The 17,233-nt window shown below is 40.7% G+C and overlaps 1 protein-coding gene across 1 annotated transcript; it reads left to right on the plus strand.

The window, feature by feature from the left end:
• Positions 1-676: 676 nt before the first annotated feature.
• OTOP1 (otopetrin 1) lies at positions 677-14,549 on the plus strand. The gene is made up of 6 exons (XM_074589465.1): positions 677-962; positions 5,484-5,620; positions 8,589-8,647; positions 10,204-10,334; positions 13,061-14,001; positions 14,379-14,549. Exons 1-6 carry the CDS (start codon positions 677-679, stop codon positions 14,547-14,549), a joined length of 1,725 nt encoding a protein of 574 aa, XP_074445566.1.
• The last annotated feature ends 2,684 nt before the right edge of the window (positions 14,550-17,233 follow it).

A 17,233-nucleotide genomic window follows, 5' to 3' on the forward strand; every position in this document is an offset into this window, starting at 1 on the left:
CCTGGGCTGCCAGGCGGGAGCCATCGCCCCCTCCCCGCTCTCCCTGAACCTCTCCCGCATGTTGGCCATCCCTCAGTTTTCCAGCCAGCCGTTAAGCATCAGGGGTGCTTTGTTCGCTATCTTTCCCGTCTCCTTATCTAGAGAACATGTTATGCCGCGCACGTCTCTGTCAACACGGACGTAAGCTCGGTGTCCCTCACCGCATCCCACCACCCTCTGCAGGGACATGGCCACCTCCCGACTAATCTTCTGATGCATGCACTCTCCCTCATCCCTAATCTCAACTGTTGGCCGAGTCCAAGGCAAGATGCCCCAAATCCAAAGCAGCAGCGGCCTTTACACCCCCGCCCCCGGCAGCCTCCCCTCCCTTGGGCAGCCCGGGGATCCCACCGGCAGCTGGGGACACTCCGGAGACCCCCGCCCGGTGGGCAGCGGCTGCGGGGAGGCACGGCAGGGCGAGGGCCGGCGGGCAGGGGCTGCGGGGAGGCAGGGCAGAGCGAGGGGCTACGGAGAGACAGGGCTGGGCGAGGGGCTACGGGGAGGCACGGCAAGGCGAGGGCCGGCGGCCCCGCTCCGCCCCCGGCCGCCGATGGGGGCCGGGCCAGCCGGCTGTCTCCGGGCTCCCCCGGGGGAAGCGGGGCCGGCAGCTCGCAGTGGCTGGCCGGCGACGTGGGAGATGGAGAAAGCCGCCGGTTCTCCCTCGGTGGGCGGCAGCTACCCGCAGAAAAACGCCGAGATCCTCAGCAGCCAGTACGGCATCAACCTCTTCCTGGCCGGGCTGCTGCTCACCTTCGCCTGGGCTGTGCACGCCGTGGGCATCAGCAAGAGCCACCTGCTCTCCTACCTCATCACGCTGATGCTCATCCAGCTGCTGTGGATGCTCTGGTACCTCGGCAGGAGCTGCACGCAGAGGAGGCTGATCCGAGACAAGGACACACACGCCGGAGCCCGCTGGCTGAAGTGTGAGTACTGGCCGGTGGCACACAGGGTGGCACCGCACACGGGACGTCCGTGCCATCACCCATCTTGGCTACCACTTTGTTACCCTCGCTGTCCCTACCAGGAGGCATCCTGGTGTTCATGAACTTAACGCACAGGCAGTGCACTCTAAAGTAAATACGTGCATAAGCTGAACATACTCGGAGATTGTATGGGAAAGCTGTTTGCTGAACAGCCTCACTTTCCAACCTGCCATTTACAGCGCTGAAAGCTCTGGCACCTTTTTTCCCCTTACCAGGCTGGTTTGGTGGCACTTTAAAAATAAAATATAGCTAATGGAAGAAGCAATTATGTTGATGTCATACAACTGTCTTGGAGGAATTACCACCTTTTCCAGGCAATATAATGCAACTTACTTTAGGCCAGTACCAGTCAGAAAGGTCCTCAAGTGCTCTCTGTACTGATGTATATCAAGGATTCCCATGTATATGTGTACAGTAATGCCTTAGAAATGTCTGGAGATAGACAGAAGAGGACAAAATCCCTGGCCATATAAGTTTGGAGATAAGTACATAAAACTTTTAATCAAGGAAGCTAAAGCTAGCATGAACTTGTCAGAAAAGTAAGGAAGTTTGCAGGGATGTGGGCCCTTATCTGCAGAGTCAGGTGTGTACTGGAGTAAGGATATAAAGGTTTATTGAGAGGTTGTGGTTGGGGAGCCCATCACCCCATCAGAGTGACAGGAATGCTGTGTTTCTGGGTCCCAAGAAAAGGAAACAACCCACATCAGCATTGTGCGGAGGTCAGAGGCAAGCCCAGTTTTACCGACTGCTTTGCCAGTCTCAGCACTGTAAATGAATAGGTTTGTAAATGATAGGTTGGGAATTAAGTATGTAAAGTGGAGTGCTATAGGACAGCTTTTCCATAAAATATTTCTGTCCTGCTAGCAGTGAGACAACAGTTAATTATCACAGCAGCTAATGAAATATCTAAACGAAAATCCCAAGAACACACAAAAACTGATTATTTTGAAAGGTAAGGTTGTGTTGTGGAAGTTGAGTTTGTTCTCAGTCTCAGTGCTTGTGTGTCTTTTCTTTGCAGCTGTTAACAATTGAGCTGTATGAATTGCCCAGGGAAAATCTTTTTTTTTAGTGTCTAACATGTTACAGCTGTGGTCTGTAGACTCTTTCCTGAAACGTATGGAGTCCATGTACCAACTGTTTAATTGTTCTCCTTCACTGTTTTCCAAAACAATATTCAGCTCTTGGGCATTTTTCATTCATTAGCTTATGTGGCTTACAACCTCATAAAGTTCATTAATGCAAGGCTTAATTTGATCCTATTTTGGACCAAGCTATGCTTTTGTTACTCAGAGAGTAGCTTTCTCCTCCTAAGTATGGGATAAATACTGCTTAACATGGTTAAGTACAGCAGAACCCCCTGCCCTTTTTCTTTTGGCACGGCATTCACAGCATTTCATTTGTCCTACAGGATATAAGGAGTCACAGAAACTTAGAAATAAGATACCGGAATGCACTACTAGGTTACCTTATCCATTTCTTTTACCAGCACAGGATGGCCCTTTGTACTACCTTCTCAAGTGGTGTGGCTTCCACCGCTTCTCTTGGATGTCTAGGCTGCAATTCAACAAATTCGCCCTTAGGGAAAGACCTACACTTTTCCTATTCTTAGGAGTTTCTTGTAGTTACAACAACCCTGTACAAGTCCTTTATCCTCTGTTGGTAAAAGAAAACTTATTTGAGCTAAGGAAAAACTCAGGTGGCAATTCCTCTGCCAAGATCCCCCTTGCCCTCCTCTGCATCAATGGTTTTGTCATAGAAATCTTTTATCTGAAAGACTGAAAGTCCAAAAAGGAGGAGGGGCGGGAGGATAAATTTTCATCAAGTCTTTCTACGGAAAGCTCGCTGAGATTTTTGACTAGCTCTATCCGCTGCTTTTGAAGAATGACTCCTTGCTCTCATCGTTAGAGAAAATGTCCATATACTATGAGTATATTTTCACGATGCCCTTCAAACTGTGAATATCATCTCAGTTAAAGTGGTGGTAGCCGGCTGCTTAGAGCATTTTGCTATGATAAACGTTGAAAAAGAATGACTTAACAAAAACCTCCTATAAGTGACTCCTTGCACACGGTTAACAATGCTAGAAGGACAAATAGTTTACAAGAATTGCTGACAGAAAGGTTCCCTTGAGCATTTTTGCAACTGTGTGAACCCTAGAGCACAGCTGCCTTCCCACTTGTGTGGTAGACTGAGAGCCGCTCTTATTGTCTGAATGTGAGAAAAGTTTCAGGGAGAGCTTTGTCTTTAATAAGGTACGGTTATCCTGACCCAAATGATCACAGGGAAGCTTAGGAAGTCCTTTCCTTGACTTATTCCAAATGTTACTCCCCTGAGGACACTCTCCTGCTAGGAAAAGGTCTCTGACCATTATTTGTAAGTTCTGCCAAGTGAGCCAGAGAACTCGAAAATCAATTGTCTTCACAAATGGCCTTATTTTAGCATGTTCTCCAGCAGCACAGCTTCTGTTTAAAGCATAGGCAGCTAGTCGACTTCCAAAGCTCTTGGCAGACTTCAACTTCTACCTTTTTAGTGCTTGCATTAAATTGTCTATTATTTGAACAATATTTTAAGTTTAGAGTGGCATTTTCACAGCTGTATCATCTTGCTGGTTTATAGAAAGAATTAATCTAGCACCTAGCAATACTGAAAATCCTACTCTTGACCCCCCCTAAGATATGCAGGTTTCAATGAACATTTGAAAAAAATCCTTTTTTTTTTTTAATAATTGAGTGCTCAATAGCAATCATTTAATGTTTTTTTTAACTTTCAAACAGAAATAGCAAAACACTGGAATTATCTTCCTTATTTATAATTATGGGTGTATATATCTAGTATTTAGTATTAGTAAGTAATACTGAAGTTTCCATCTTCAGGATGGAAGGAAAGGAAAAGTTAACATGGAAACAATTAGCATACCATATGTACGGTCATTGTAGTTGTGCTTTGACTTTTGCCTAAGCAAAGTAGTACAATCATTCTCTTTTGAAGCCTGGAGCTTTATGCATGTTGGACATTTCGTATGTGCTTACAATGTGGCCACCTGAGTCATTGCCAGAAACATTTAGATGTCGTTTGAATAAAGGAAATAATCGAACATTCAAAGAAATGAGTCATATAAATTCTTCTAATCCCCGGAGAAAAATGGCAAAACTATTGATTTCAATGGGAACAGATTGAAGCCCACCAAAAATTTCTGAAGCCTGTTTTTGGTTAATTTTAAAGGATCCATGAAATAACAAACAAAAATACATTGTATTTTTATAATTTATACTTAATTTGTATCAATGCAAGTTTAATAATAAATGTATTATTAATTAAGTAAATTATTAAATTAGTGTTTTATTGACACAAGTGGAACAAGTGGTGCTTATAAGGAAGTTAGGTTTTGGTCCCTTATAAAGGATAAATATTCATCACAGTCAACATTAGTGATATTATTTACTCTGTGAGGAATTACAAAGAAAAATTAAGATACTGATGCTGATCTATATGTTAAGGTCCGTGGGTAGATTTTTATCTAGTCTTAGTTCAAGTAAGCCCAAATTAAATCCAGTGGAAGCTTGTTTGAATAAAAGCCCAGAGAGAAAAAAAAAAAACAACAAGCAAATGAAGACTTTAGAGTTTGGTTCAGTAATTACTAATATTTGTAACTAAGCACCAGTTGTGCTTAGTCATATGGCTACAAACTCAATATACATCGTGTTACCATATAGCTTTCCAGAACGAGTTTGTAACAAATACTTACATTACTGAAAGAAAAAAAAAAATAAACAAGGGGAAACATGTATTTTGAAAGTTCTTTAGGATATGAAATACATATTTAGAGAAACATATTAGGGTTTTTTGGGGGGGAGGGGGGAATAATAGATACAGAAGTGAAATCTTTGGTTCCTTTCTGGGAGAACAAACCATACAGCTTATTGTAGTTTTGGTCTCTGAGTTAAACGTAACCCCCTGGACCCCGGGGAAGGCATACTGAGCGATTGGGTTACCAACGTGGAGCTCTTGGCCCAGGAGACTGAAACACGATTGTTCAGCTCCCTGGAATTGTATGGTTTGCTGTGTGGCTGTATAGAGCATTAATTCACGTGCTGTATGGCCCCTTCAGTGCTGCCGTTACTTGAGCGGCTGACCTTGCAAGGAGCTGGGAGCCGTCTGCAAGGTGCCGAGTGTCTCTGGGTCCTGGCCATCGCTGGGCTGGCTCCTCTGCGCTGGCTGTGCACGGCGTGCACGGGGATGTGCCTTCATAACATATTGGGCGGAGGCTTTCACAGATTAGAGGAACCAACTTCTTTGAGTCAATTGTCTCCATGAACATTGATCTGCATCTATTTCCTTCAACAAAAACACAGATATTGATCGACTTTTATTTCCCTAAACAGATTTTAGGATATTGTACGAATTGTCTCTAGATGCTATAACCGCACATTGACATTTTCCAATATCTTTTTTCATTTGTAGGTGGGATTACGTTGTTTGCAGTGATTACTTTAATTCTGGACTCTTTTAAAATTGGATATTACATTGATTTTTCGAACTGTTTATCACCAACTGAAGGCATTTTTCCTGTTACACATGCTGTGCATACCATCTTACAGGTAAAAGTTCCTGGTTTCAGTTTTATATTACATCTGTATCTCTTACCAAAAATATCTTTTATCTTCTCATCATCAGCGAATTTTACACTAATTAAATTTCTATTTATATCACAGGATACTTTTGAGGGCTAAATTCTTGTGCGTGTGTATCGTTTCTATGTGTAAATTCAGGCCTTGCAACTTGAGATTGCTCAGCTGTAAAACTCACGTGGGTTCAAAAAAGAAATAATCCAAAAATGCTCTTCTATAGTTGAAGTTACATGCTTTTTCTTTAGCTCGAGTTACATATGTGACTTTCAGAATTTTCAGGCTGAAATGAGCAGCTTGGCTAAAGACAATTAACTTATTTTTGTATATAGGACTTGCCACGCAAGTTCAGTTCATTCTGCCTACCCTGATGTCCCGTTGTGGTTAGGGGTGGAGGTCTGATACTTAAAAGGGGCAAAATCCTTCCCAGGTATTTGGCTTGTTATAAAATACTCGCACATCTTTCCTATACCAAATGAACATGGGTTTTTCCTTCTAGAAGCATTTGGTTATGCTTATCGGGGACTGCATGACAGCAAACATAGACAGTGACTCCCGTAAAATATTCCAGCTGCTTGTTTATTTATTTTAAGGCTTTGGGTCTATACTGCATGGTGATATTCCACAGCTGATTGTTTATCACATAAATTCCCAAGCCCCTGTCATCAGATTTATAGGAAAGAAGGAAAGAGAAAGCCACTCAACTTAGATACTCCGTTGTAGCCAGGTCCTTTGATGCACTTTCCAAGATAATTAAGTCATTCAGAAAGAAAAGGAAGATTTTCCTAGCAGTTGTGGTTGCACGTAGCTAAGCATTTGAACAACTTACATTTTTCTGCTTTCTGTAACAAAAAAAGCATTGAAATTTGAGCAGTAACTCTGACTTCTTCTGTCTTATTTTTGTTGAAGTAATTTTAATTTCACCTTCTCATAATACCCACGCTCCATGTCTCGCAAATTCTTTGCTTTTGCTGAAAAGCAAACCAAAGAAACTAAGCCTTTTTTCCCTGCTGATCTGCGTGTAGCATTTTTCATTGCATCCAGTGACCCTGAGCCGACAAGGTTTTCTGCTACCGTGAACCGGAGTGTGGAAGAAACAGCATATAACAACACTGAACAAAGGGAACAAGAATTCTAATTTAAATTTTACATCACCCAGTGTTGCTGAATTTATCATCTACTTTGCTTAAAATACTGAAATCTAGAATGTTAGCCTGAGCAATCAAAGAAAAAGTTAAAAAGTAATTTGCCAGATGCCTCTGACCTAAGACAAATCTTCTCATGTCCTTGAAACACAGGGTGAAATTCCAGCAGACAGCGTGCCTAATCACGTGTCATCTAACAACCTCAGGATTTGTTTTCCATAGAATATGTGTCAGATTCTGTTGTATTTTACTCTAATGATGCATCCTGATATGTGCCATTAAGTTAATAAATTCATACATACTGCACCTGTGCAAGGAATGAGCTAACACATACCTGCCCTTCCAAGACAGGCTGTGCATTGCACTGTTTGGTAGGCTGAAGTCCCGTTTAGGCAATGTATTTGAATATTCTGTGAGCAAAAATTGGATTTTATGCTATTGCTTTACCTTAATGACTTTTCCCATTTCCCCCCACTTTCTTGTCTCTGATGTTCGAACAGATCTTCAAAAGTTATGCTTTCTAAGTTTTGAAGAACGCTTTCACATCTGCTGTTTAGATTTTACTGCATCTCTCCCAGAATGGGAAATTGAAGATGGCATTAGATGAGACTAAGGTGCTAATTTCCATTTGTTTGATTTCAGTTGAAGCCTCCATGATACCTTGTGGCCTCTGCACCTGGGGTTTTACAGTGGTTGCACCTCCTTTTGATAGATCATTAGAGGGATGAATGAACATGTTATTGCTGGGTGGTGTAGCAGTCCCACAGAGAACTGCATTTTCCTAGCTTTTTCAAAAAATCAGATATGTCACCAGAATGTCTCAGACGACACCATCTGTAGTGTAAGGTGCCTACGTTAATGGGCACAGTGGTTAAGTGGACTTCTAGTTACTGTATTGCTGAAGAAGAACCCAAAGTTCTTTGCACTTTTCTGACCATTTCTGGAACACCAACCCACGCAGGTTTCCAAGAGAAACCTTTGGGACCGTTTCTCTCCTGATAGTTCACCTACCATCCAGTTCAGTGTCCTAGGAGCTATTCAGAGTAAGCAGGACTCCCAGTTTCACCCTGACATCCCTGAGGAATATTGGTATTGTTCTCCTTGTAGTTATCAGCACTTGGAACCAGTTTTATCTCAACACCAGTCTGTAGCCTGAGGTTTCCGTTATCCTCCCACAAACAGAGATTCCCGCTTTTAAAACTTCTTTCCCCTTTATTTGCTAACTCAATACTGTTATCTCTCTCTCTTTTATTCTCCAGCTTGAGCTTTCCGCACTGTACTGTGTTCAACTGCATGTGTTCCTGGTGCAGTCGTCTCTCAGGCTGACAGTAAGAACTTTCCTTTTGCTTCCTGGGTGTCTGTTGTTTGTTTTATTAATCAAGTCTGGCATCCTTTCGCTTATCTCTCTCCCTCCTGACAATTCCATATATTTAATAAATTATTCAAACTTAGCATCACCACGCCCTGCAGCAATCATACTGCTGTCCCCAGCTGGTGGCTTTATTTCCTTTGAAATAAAAGCCTCTCCAGATACAGACACAAGATATGTTTTAGTGAGTCATATGGAGACTTCTTGCGGTTGAGTCACTGACTCTGCATCTAAGAAATCTTAGGTTCATCATGCCAGAGAGGTTCTGGGTGAACATCAGAGGAAATCATAAGTTATTTCACGTATGTGAAGATGGAGCTACCTCACTTTAAATCATCACAGTTTCCATCTACAGATGCACTTTGCTTTTTCAGTGTCACACATGCTTATTAGTGTACTGACATTTCTCTGTATTCCTTTCATTTAGGTGTACTTTCTTTGGTGTCATGCAAAGGATATTATCCAGTCTTTCAAAACACTTGAAAGGTAAAGTGGATCAGATTCTCATCTGGAATGCTAATAGGTGTAGGTCTGCACGGTGCTTTAATGTCCCCCTGTATGAGGGACATGGAAAATTTACAGTTTGATTTTCCTCTTAATTGTGTTAATATAACTAAAAGTAACTCCATTTACCCAAGTGAGAAGACAATCATTAGTCTGAATTATTTTTTTCTCATTTAAACTGTGCTTATATTTTATAATATAGATCAGTCACCAAATAAGTATATTTTTATCCTGAGAGGGGGAAATGGGCTATGTATGATACCACAGTGTTACTTGCTTTTTTTGAAGGAAGGAAGGAAGCGCCAGAGGACTATATGCTATATTATGTTTTCTTTATTTAGCTACTGACAGGGAATCTGCATCAGCAACCTGTAGTCAGTGCAACACATCTGAGGTATTTTATATTGATTTTTTTGGAAAGCACCTTTTGCAATGAGATGCAGATGTGCAAATTCAGTGGGAAATACAGCCTCCCTGGTGGTATCCCATATACCCAAATCCCTCAGGGATTTTGCACATTTGTGAGGCCGGAAGTTGGTTCTCGCAGTGTAACTGATGTGTCCTCTGAACAGCTGAATACATACATTTCTTACAGAACCGAGGCAACAGTGTAGATTATCTGTACATAGAACGTAAATAAACAAACATAGTAACTTTTAAAATACTCATCTCAAATTATCAATAAGCTGACCAGTTTCTATAGGAAGTAAAAGAAATTATTCAGAAATATAATTTATGGAGCAGGTTCTTCTTCTGTTTTGCTCTCTTGGGTGAGTGTTTAAGCCTCATGCCAATGAGGAGAGAGATCACAGATGGCTTCGCAATGTCACCTGGTGAAATCAGCTCTGTTTATAAATAGAATTTTAAAAATCCCCAACCGCAAGTCTATCAGTGAGAACAGTGCAGTAACAAAGAAAGAACTGTTTCTTGGAGAAGGAACATTACCAGCCTCAGGTGCAGGAGAAAAACAACTGGCTTAGCAGAAACCAGGAGTCTCAAAAACACGTGGAGACCTAGCCTCACTGTATCAGCAGTCTGAATGGGATAAAGCCCTCTGTTGGCTTCAGGTCGCTCCAGAAGACAAACATGCATGGACTAGAAGTTAGAGAAGGTGGTGGTATCTGTGAAGACAGACCAGCCACATTGAGTATGACAGAGCACTGCAGAAGGCTCTGAAATACAGCTTGCAAAACAAGTAACCTTGTTCGGACTGTTTCATCACTGTCATTAACATGAAGTTTGTCCAGCCCAAAGAATAACAACCATCACATAAGAGAGCATAACAAATAATAGCAGCATGCTATTAATGGTTTAATACATGAAGCCGTTGTGATTCTATAAAATTGTGTAAGTCTATAACACCCGTTGTGCTCCACTGAGGAACATCTTTAGAGAGATCGGTTACGATTTTCTTTTCCCTGCACTGACAACTAAATAGTGCCACGTAGCATGTCTGCAGAAAGTCAGTCCATTTTATTTAACATATATGGAGGTGTATACTCTGTGCAGATTCCTTCAGTAATTGTTTTGTTTTGTAGGTTTGGGGTTATCCATTCTGTCTTCACAAATTTGCTCCTGTGGACAAATGGAGTGCTAACAGAGTCAAAACATCAACTGAATGAACATAAGGAAAGACTAATCACACTTGGTTTTGGAAACATAACAATAGGTAAGTGAAAGGATTGGTACATTTCGGAATTCCTGCTGTAACAGGCTCTCATACAAAATACCGTGTCGCTGTAGGATGGAGCTGGGTCGTTCATGACTATGTCAGCATAGTCATTCCCAAGCAAATGGTAGTGAACTGGTAAGTGATCAGTTCAGATCACAGCTAAAATGTTATATGATCGTTATCATTATCATTATCATAAATGTGATTCAGGCTGTAGTTTTCTGTTTACTCATTTTTTCTTTGGGTGAGGTCAAGAAGAAATTCAAATGCTATAAGTTCCGAACAAACAAACAGATTTTTAAAAGCATTTTATTTGAGGAGTAACATCACTGAGGAACCCCTTTATTAGTAAATCACAGAAGTAAATTGAACATAGCAGTGTTAAAACCAGAAATTACTATTTTAAGTTTTTCACAGCAAAACAAGTGTGGCTAATCATGCAGATCCTTCCCAGGAGAGTGGTTACACGTGGCATGTGATCCTGTGGGATTCAGTGGAATGGCTCAGAGGGATGGGGGTTATCCATTAGTGCTGCTTTGCAAGACAAGGATTTTGCTCTGGGTGGTTCTTTTTTTATAACGAACCATTTTCTCCATTGGTTAAGATGATGCAAGTTACAGTCAACAAACATTGAGTATAACTGCTGGGGATGCCTTCCGCTTTCAAATGCCACTGACGCATGGGGAAATTAGGAGTGCTTAACTTTAAAGAGGAAATAAAAGTTCTCAGCAGCTATAAACAGTTTTCTTCCCAAGAAAATTTATCAGTACAGCTGATAAGTTTTGATTGTGTTCACAAGGGAAAGGACAGACAGCTTTTGAAGAGGAAAATTTATGTTTTCCCACCCGCTGAATTCAGTAGTGCCCATATCCTAAGAACTCCTGGTTTTACATCTACAAAGCCAAAGCCTGAACTAATTTCTTTTTTTCCTATTTATAGTCTCTAAAAATTGAAAAATTTTATGCATTTTTAATAATACCTGCCCAAGTTCACACATAAGTGAAAACTTAATGTTAAAATCTGTAAAATGGTATTTTCAGTATGACTGTGTCTAAAATTATGCCCACAGTTTTACAGTTGTGTGCAAGTGTTACCCTTCAGATGTATCGATGGAAACTATCTACTTTCCATTAATAATCAGGTAGCTGAATTGATAGCTCAGAGATTTTGTAGTCATGGAGCATTAGTAGAGAGCAGAGAAATCACAAGTTAGTGGCTCTTCTTGATATTTCCGCTTGTTAAATAGAAGCTGTTTCCTTATATTATTTTCTATTATTCTGCTGCCAGGATTGTTACACAATTATGAATAATGAGAAATAGCATCTGAAATAAGGGGGAGTGAAGCAGTGACCTGCAAGACAAGTTTGGCATTAACATACAACCCACCGCAAAAGCAATTTTTTTTCGTCTCTTAACTGTGTGCTTGAGAGAAAACAATACCAGCTTTCTCCTCTCCTCCTCTCTTCTAAAATCATAGAAAACAAAAGAAAAACTTCCAGGCACAAATATACAATGAGTGCCTAAAAATGTGCTCTTCAGCATGTATTTTTATATATTTAGAAATAAACACATTGTGAAAATAAGTATCTTTTTTTTTTTTCTACCATTGTGGAAAATTCTGATTTCTGAAATTATTTGCTTAGGTTATAAGTGCACATTAAATTTATTTATTTTACAAATACAAACAATTGTTCATTGAGATGCCTTAGGGGTTTACAATGCAGCTAACTCCACAGCAGAGAGATAATGATTTCATAGGTTCCTCTCAAAAGGAGAAGATTGATTTTAATTTTTTTTTTAACCTTAGGACTATAGTGGGACATTGAGTGAAATGTCCTCTTTCCTAGACATAAACAACTTTTTAATTAAGAGGTTTTGGTATCAGAAACCACACCAGTGTAAATAACTGATAAAAAATGAGAGTAGAATTGAGTTTTTTCTGTGTTAAGCTTGTTCTTGATCTGATCCACAGATCATAGAATCATAGAATGGTTCGGGTTGGAAGGGACCTTAAAGATCATCTAGTTCCAACCCCCCTGCCCTGGGCAGGGACACCTCCCACTAGACCAGGCTGCTCAAAGCCCCATCCAGCCTGGCCTTGAACACCTCCAGGGATGGGGCATCCACAACCTCCCTGGGCGACCTGTTCCAGTGCCTCACTACCCTCACAGTAAAGAATTTCTTCCTGATATCTAATCTAAATCTCCCCTCTTTCAGTTTGAAACCGTTACCCCTCATCCTATCATTACACTCCCTGATAAGGAGTCCCTCCCCATCCTTCCTGTAGGCCCCCTTTAGGAACTGGAAGGCTGCTGTAAGGTCTCCCTGGAGCCTTCTCTTCTCCTCGGGCTTCTATAAAAGCCTTCTAAGCTGAAGGGCTGAGGACTCAAAGCCCTTGGGATTTTTGTGTTATAAAAAAGTACTTTTACCAAGACCCTGCTGAAGTTTGGTGCACTTTGGTGCAGCATTCCTTCATGATGTGATTATTGCTCAGTGGCTGAGCAGTGAAGTCAGAGATCTTACTTCAGTGCACATGTGAAAGCCTTGTTAGGTTAATGACTTCAATGACAAAACCTTTTCTTAGGTGGCTAACTGGGTGGTGTGAGGTGTTGTTTAACTGAAATCTTACCTTTTATGTTTTGTTATTTTATTTATGTTTTATTTATTCACTGTAAATGAGAAATCCTTATCATGCACGTAACTAATCTCTCCCTCTCCTTTAGTTTTAGATGATCATGCACCTCAATGCAATTGCACAACAACAACTCTCTGTTCGATATTTTCTCAAGGAATATATTATCTATACCCCTTTAATATAGAGTACCACATCCTAGCATCCACGATGCTCTATGTCCTGTGGAAGAACATTGGCCGCAAAGTCGAGCACCACCAGCAACACAAAACTCCATTCAAATTCCACGGCATAACCGTTGGAATGATTTTTGGACTAGTTGTCTTAACTAGCACAATAGCCATAGTTGTTGTCTATTTAATTCAGATTGGACGTTCAAAAATCAAAAGCGAGTTAGCACTTACTATGTTTTACTTGCATGCTATCTTTGTATTGGCTCTCATGTGTACAGCTGGAATTGTCGCCCTTCTCATCTACAGACTGGAAGACAGATCACTGGATAATTCAAAAAATCCCGCTCGAAAACTTGATGCTGAGCTGCTGGTGGGCACGGCTGCAGGGTCCTGGCTCCTCTCCTGGGGCTCGATCCTCGCCATAATCTGTGCCCAAGCCCATCCAAAATACACGTGGTATAACCTACCCTACTCCGTCCTGGTTATTATTGAGAAATATATTCAGAACCTCTTTATCATTGAATCCATACATCGTGAGCAGGAAAAGGTGAACGACGATATTAAAACTCTTCGAATCGTGACTATATCACGGGGGAGCTCTTTGTCACTTACCCCCTCGTACAAAGAGATTTACAATGGCAGAGCCGCTCCAGAGAGCGGAGAGGTGCCCTGCCTGTTAAAGGGCAGTGGCTGTGGGAGAGAAAATGACCACGGTGCCAAAGAAGAAACGAGTCAGGATAAGAGTTTGGTCATGCATTCAGCCTCAGATATCTCCTTTTACAGTAGAAACTCCGTTACTAACAACAAGAGGAGAATTCTGAAGAACATCGCTGCATTTTTATTCCTATGCAATCTTTCGGTAAGACATTCTGAACATAATTCACAAGTTAATACCCAAAAGCTTCCCAACCTTTCAAGCCTGATAAGTACGTTAAAATTATATGGTTCTATAGATTGTAGCAAGTAAATTTTACTTCTTCTGGAAGAATAAGTGAATGTGCCTTTGGGGAACAAAGTTTATTTAAACATGGAAGCTTGTTTTAGTCACAGTACAAAAACCGTAGCAGCAGCAGCAGAAGCTGAAACCCTCTTCTACCAGTGTGCCCCAGTAGCAACAGGGAGGGTTTTCTTGGAGATTTCTGAAATCAAGCTGCAGTTCAGGGGGGCCACAGTCATTAAGGTCTAGTCACTTGTATCACCGGTGATTAACACTGGCCTTGCGTTCTTCCCTTGCAGCTTTGGATACCACCGGCATTCGGGTGCCGTCCGGAATATGACAATGGACTAGAAGAAATAGTTTTTGGCTTTGAACCCTGGATAATTGTTGTGAACCTTGCGATGCCTTTTTCTATTTTCTATCGGATGCATTCAGCTGCCTCACTCTTTGAGGTCAATTGTAAAACATAGATCATACATGGTCCCTCAGTGAACAATTGTGAACAATTAATTGAATAATTAGTTAAATAAATAACAGTTGAATGAGTGGACGAATGAACAAGTGAACATAGCAATAGCTGCTCAATAAATAGAAGATTCAATAATTTTTTTAAAAGAAGGGACCATAGCTAATAGCATGTCATATTTTTTTTAATTTTTCTTCCACAAATTCTGTTATATACGTGGTGTTACTGTATAGGTACTTTTCAGAATCATATTAGTATTAATATAATTAACACTACATAGTAAAGTTAATTCAATCTCATTAATCTTTGTTTTAGTCATCTGGGATTTGTCCCCTATATAATTTGTATTGTTTTCATTCATCGTGGTTTGTGAAAGGGGTTTAAAAAAAATAATCTGTATGATTTAGGAGGGAAAATCCCAGGAACAGCTAAGCTGAGTGATGCTTCTGAATCACAGAGATACAGTGAAAACTCCAACTCTTAATTCTTAGCTGTGTTTTTATAGTAAAAGCTGAAAACATTTGCTGTTTAGTTGGGATGTGGGAATTATTTTAAACTTCCTGAATACTGATAAAAAAATCAATATATTATTATTATTATTATTTTCTTACAACATATACAACATATATCTATACAACAAGAAATCCAGGTAAATAACATATATGGTTAGGCATCATGCTGTATATAATTTCTTCTGATAAAATATATTTCTATTAATGCATTCGCCTTGTCTTGTATTTATTATATGACATAACTGATAAATAAAGTTAATCCTTTATTCACACGTCCTTCAAATGTTTTAAGAGAGAAAAATAGTCTTATAGCTTATGTTTAGGTATATGTGTTCCGTTGCCACAACGGTATATATTTCTTGTACAATTTTTTAATGAGCTGATAATTGTAGTTCAGTCTAATGGTTGGAAAATATCTTCATACAGGGATGCTGTAGAGCATGGCTGATCACTCTAGAAATCTGGAGGGCCCTTGGCTGAGGCTTTTACAAGCGTGGTTTACAAACTGTTAGAACATAATCTCCAATCCCCAGGATATTTAGTTGCCTGAATTCTCACAGAAAGCAGCGAAAAGTTGGGTGCCTGAATATTCTTAGAATATGGACCTGTAAGATTGAAAGACTGGAGCAATGACCAGAATTCTAAAAAGGAGCAACAGATCAATTATTGGATAACCCTCGCTCACTCATTAATGATCGACTCGTAAGCCTGGTGGGTCAGGGGCTGCCAAATTTCTGTCCCTAGCTCCTAAAAAGACAGTTATACTTTTAACCACAGCTGCCACCACCACCTGCCTGGAAGCAGTCATATTTCTGCATGGGAGAAGTTCGCTTCTGTGACCTCAGAAGGTCTCAGACCCTCAGCTGAGATCTCATTTGTCTTGTCTGCTCTCACACATCAGAGCAAAAATTTTGGTTTTGTACCACTAGGTGGCAAACACACACCGTTCGATAAATTACCTGATTACTTCTAGGAGTTGCTTCACATCATAATTAATCTTCAGTTCTATTTTGCGGTATGCACAGCCATTACCTGCTTTACCTGTTGCAAACCCCAGATCAGGTAAAGCAACTTTCATCTGAAGTATCAGGAGAAATCTGGATTAGACAAAGCATCAGCGAGGCTGAGCGTGAGAACTCCTGTGTTCCTGCAAAGCAATTTCAGCTGTTTTATTTTAAATGGTTTTTGAAAGAGTCACCATCTGATCACATTGCTGTAATCTCTGCCTTTCTCTAAGGCCGCTTGTCATGCTCTTTTATCACACATCTATTCGTTCTTACACTCATTCCAGACAGTAACATTTTCTGTCTTTCCCCTTGAACACAGTAACTTGATCTCACCTACTTCCATGCAGATACCAGCTCTAACCACTTCACTTGGTTGTCTCTCAGACTGGTGCCATTTTAAGTGGAGTGAATAGGGCCATCCAGATAATCAAATAAAGCTTTAATCTTCCTTCCAAATAAACCCTTGGACCAACTCTCTAGCTATTTGTGGTATCAGAAAAAATTAATTTCACTAGGCAAGCCCACAAATTCCACTTCATCTTTTAAGCACTCATAAAGATGGCTAGAGGAAGCCTGTTTCTTCTTCCTCTGGTTTTGTGGGATGGGTCCTGTCATTCTTCATCTAGAACTGGTGCTCTTTAGCTGATTCCCAGTATTTGCATTCAACTAAAGCAGAGCTAGCTAATCCCTAGGGCCAAGGAGGCTGAGGGGAGACCTTATCGTTCTCTACAACCTTCCAGGAGGTTGTAGTGAGGTGGGTGTCGGTCTCTTCTCCCAAGTAAGAGGTGATAGGACAAGAGGAAATGGCCTCAAGTTGCTCCAGGGGAGGTTTAGGAGGGATATTAGGAAAAATTTCTTCACTGAAAGGGTTACCAAGCATTGGAACAGGCTGCCAGGGAAGTGGTTGAGTCACCATCCCTGGAGGTATTTAAAAGATGGGTAGACATAGTGCTTAGAGATATGGTTTAGTGGTGGTTTTGTCAGAGTTAGGTTGATGATTGGACTAGATGATCTGAAAGGTCCCTTACAACCTCGGCGATTCTATGATTCTGTGATTAAGAAGGGGCCATGTGCTCTATTACAAACACATAGCATACATTTCAAAGTCTCAAAAATACATAACATCCGTATTTAGTTATATTTCGTCTGCAATTACTTAGCCCTTTCTG

This window comes from Larus michahellis, chromosome 5, assembly GCF_964199755.1.
Source record: "Larus michahellis chromosome 5, bLarMic1.1, whole genome shotgun sequence".
In the NCBI taxonomy this organism is placed as follows: domain Eukaryota; kingdom Metazoa; phylum Chordata; class Aves; order Charadriiformes; family Laridae; genus Larus; species Larus michahellis.

What these genes read in the sequence shown, in the direction of transcription:
- OTOP1 (XM_074589465.1), top strand. Translation starts at nt 677, where the DNA reads ATGGAGAAAGCCGCCGGTTCTCCCTCGGTGGGCGGCAGCTACCCGCAG. An exon ending in CGGAGCCCGCTGGCTGAAGT is followed by an intron (nt 963 to 5,483) that starts GTGAGTACTGGC and finishes TTTCATTTGTAG; the next exon opens with GTGGGATTACGTTGTTTGCA. An exon ending in TTTTGGAAACATAACAATAG is followed by an intron (nt 10,335 to 13,060) that starts GTAAGTGAAAGG and finishes CCTCTCCTTTAG; the next exon opens with TTTTAGATGATCATGCACCT.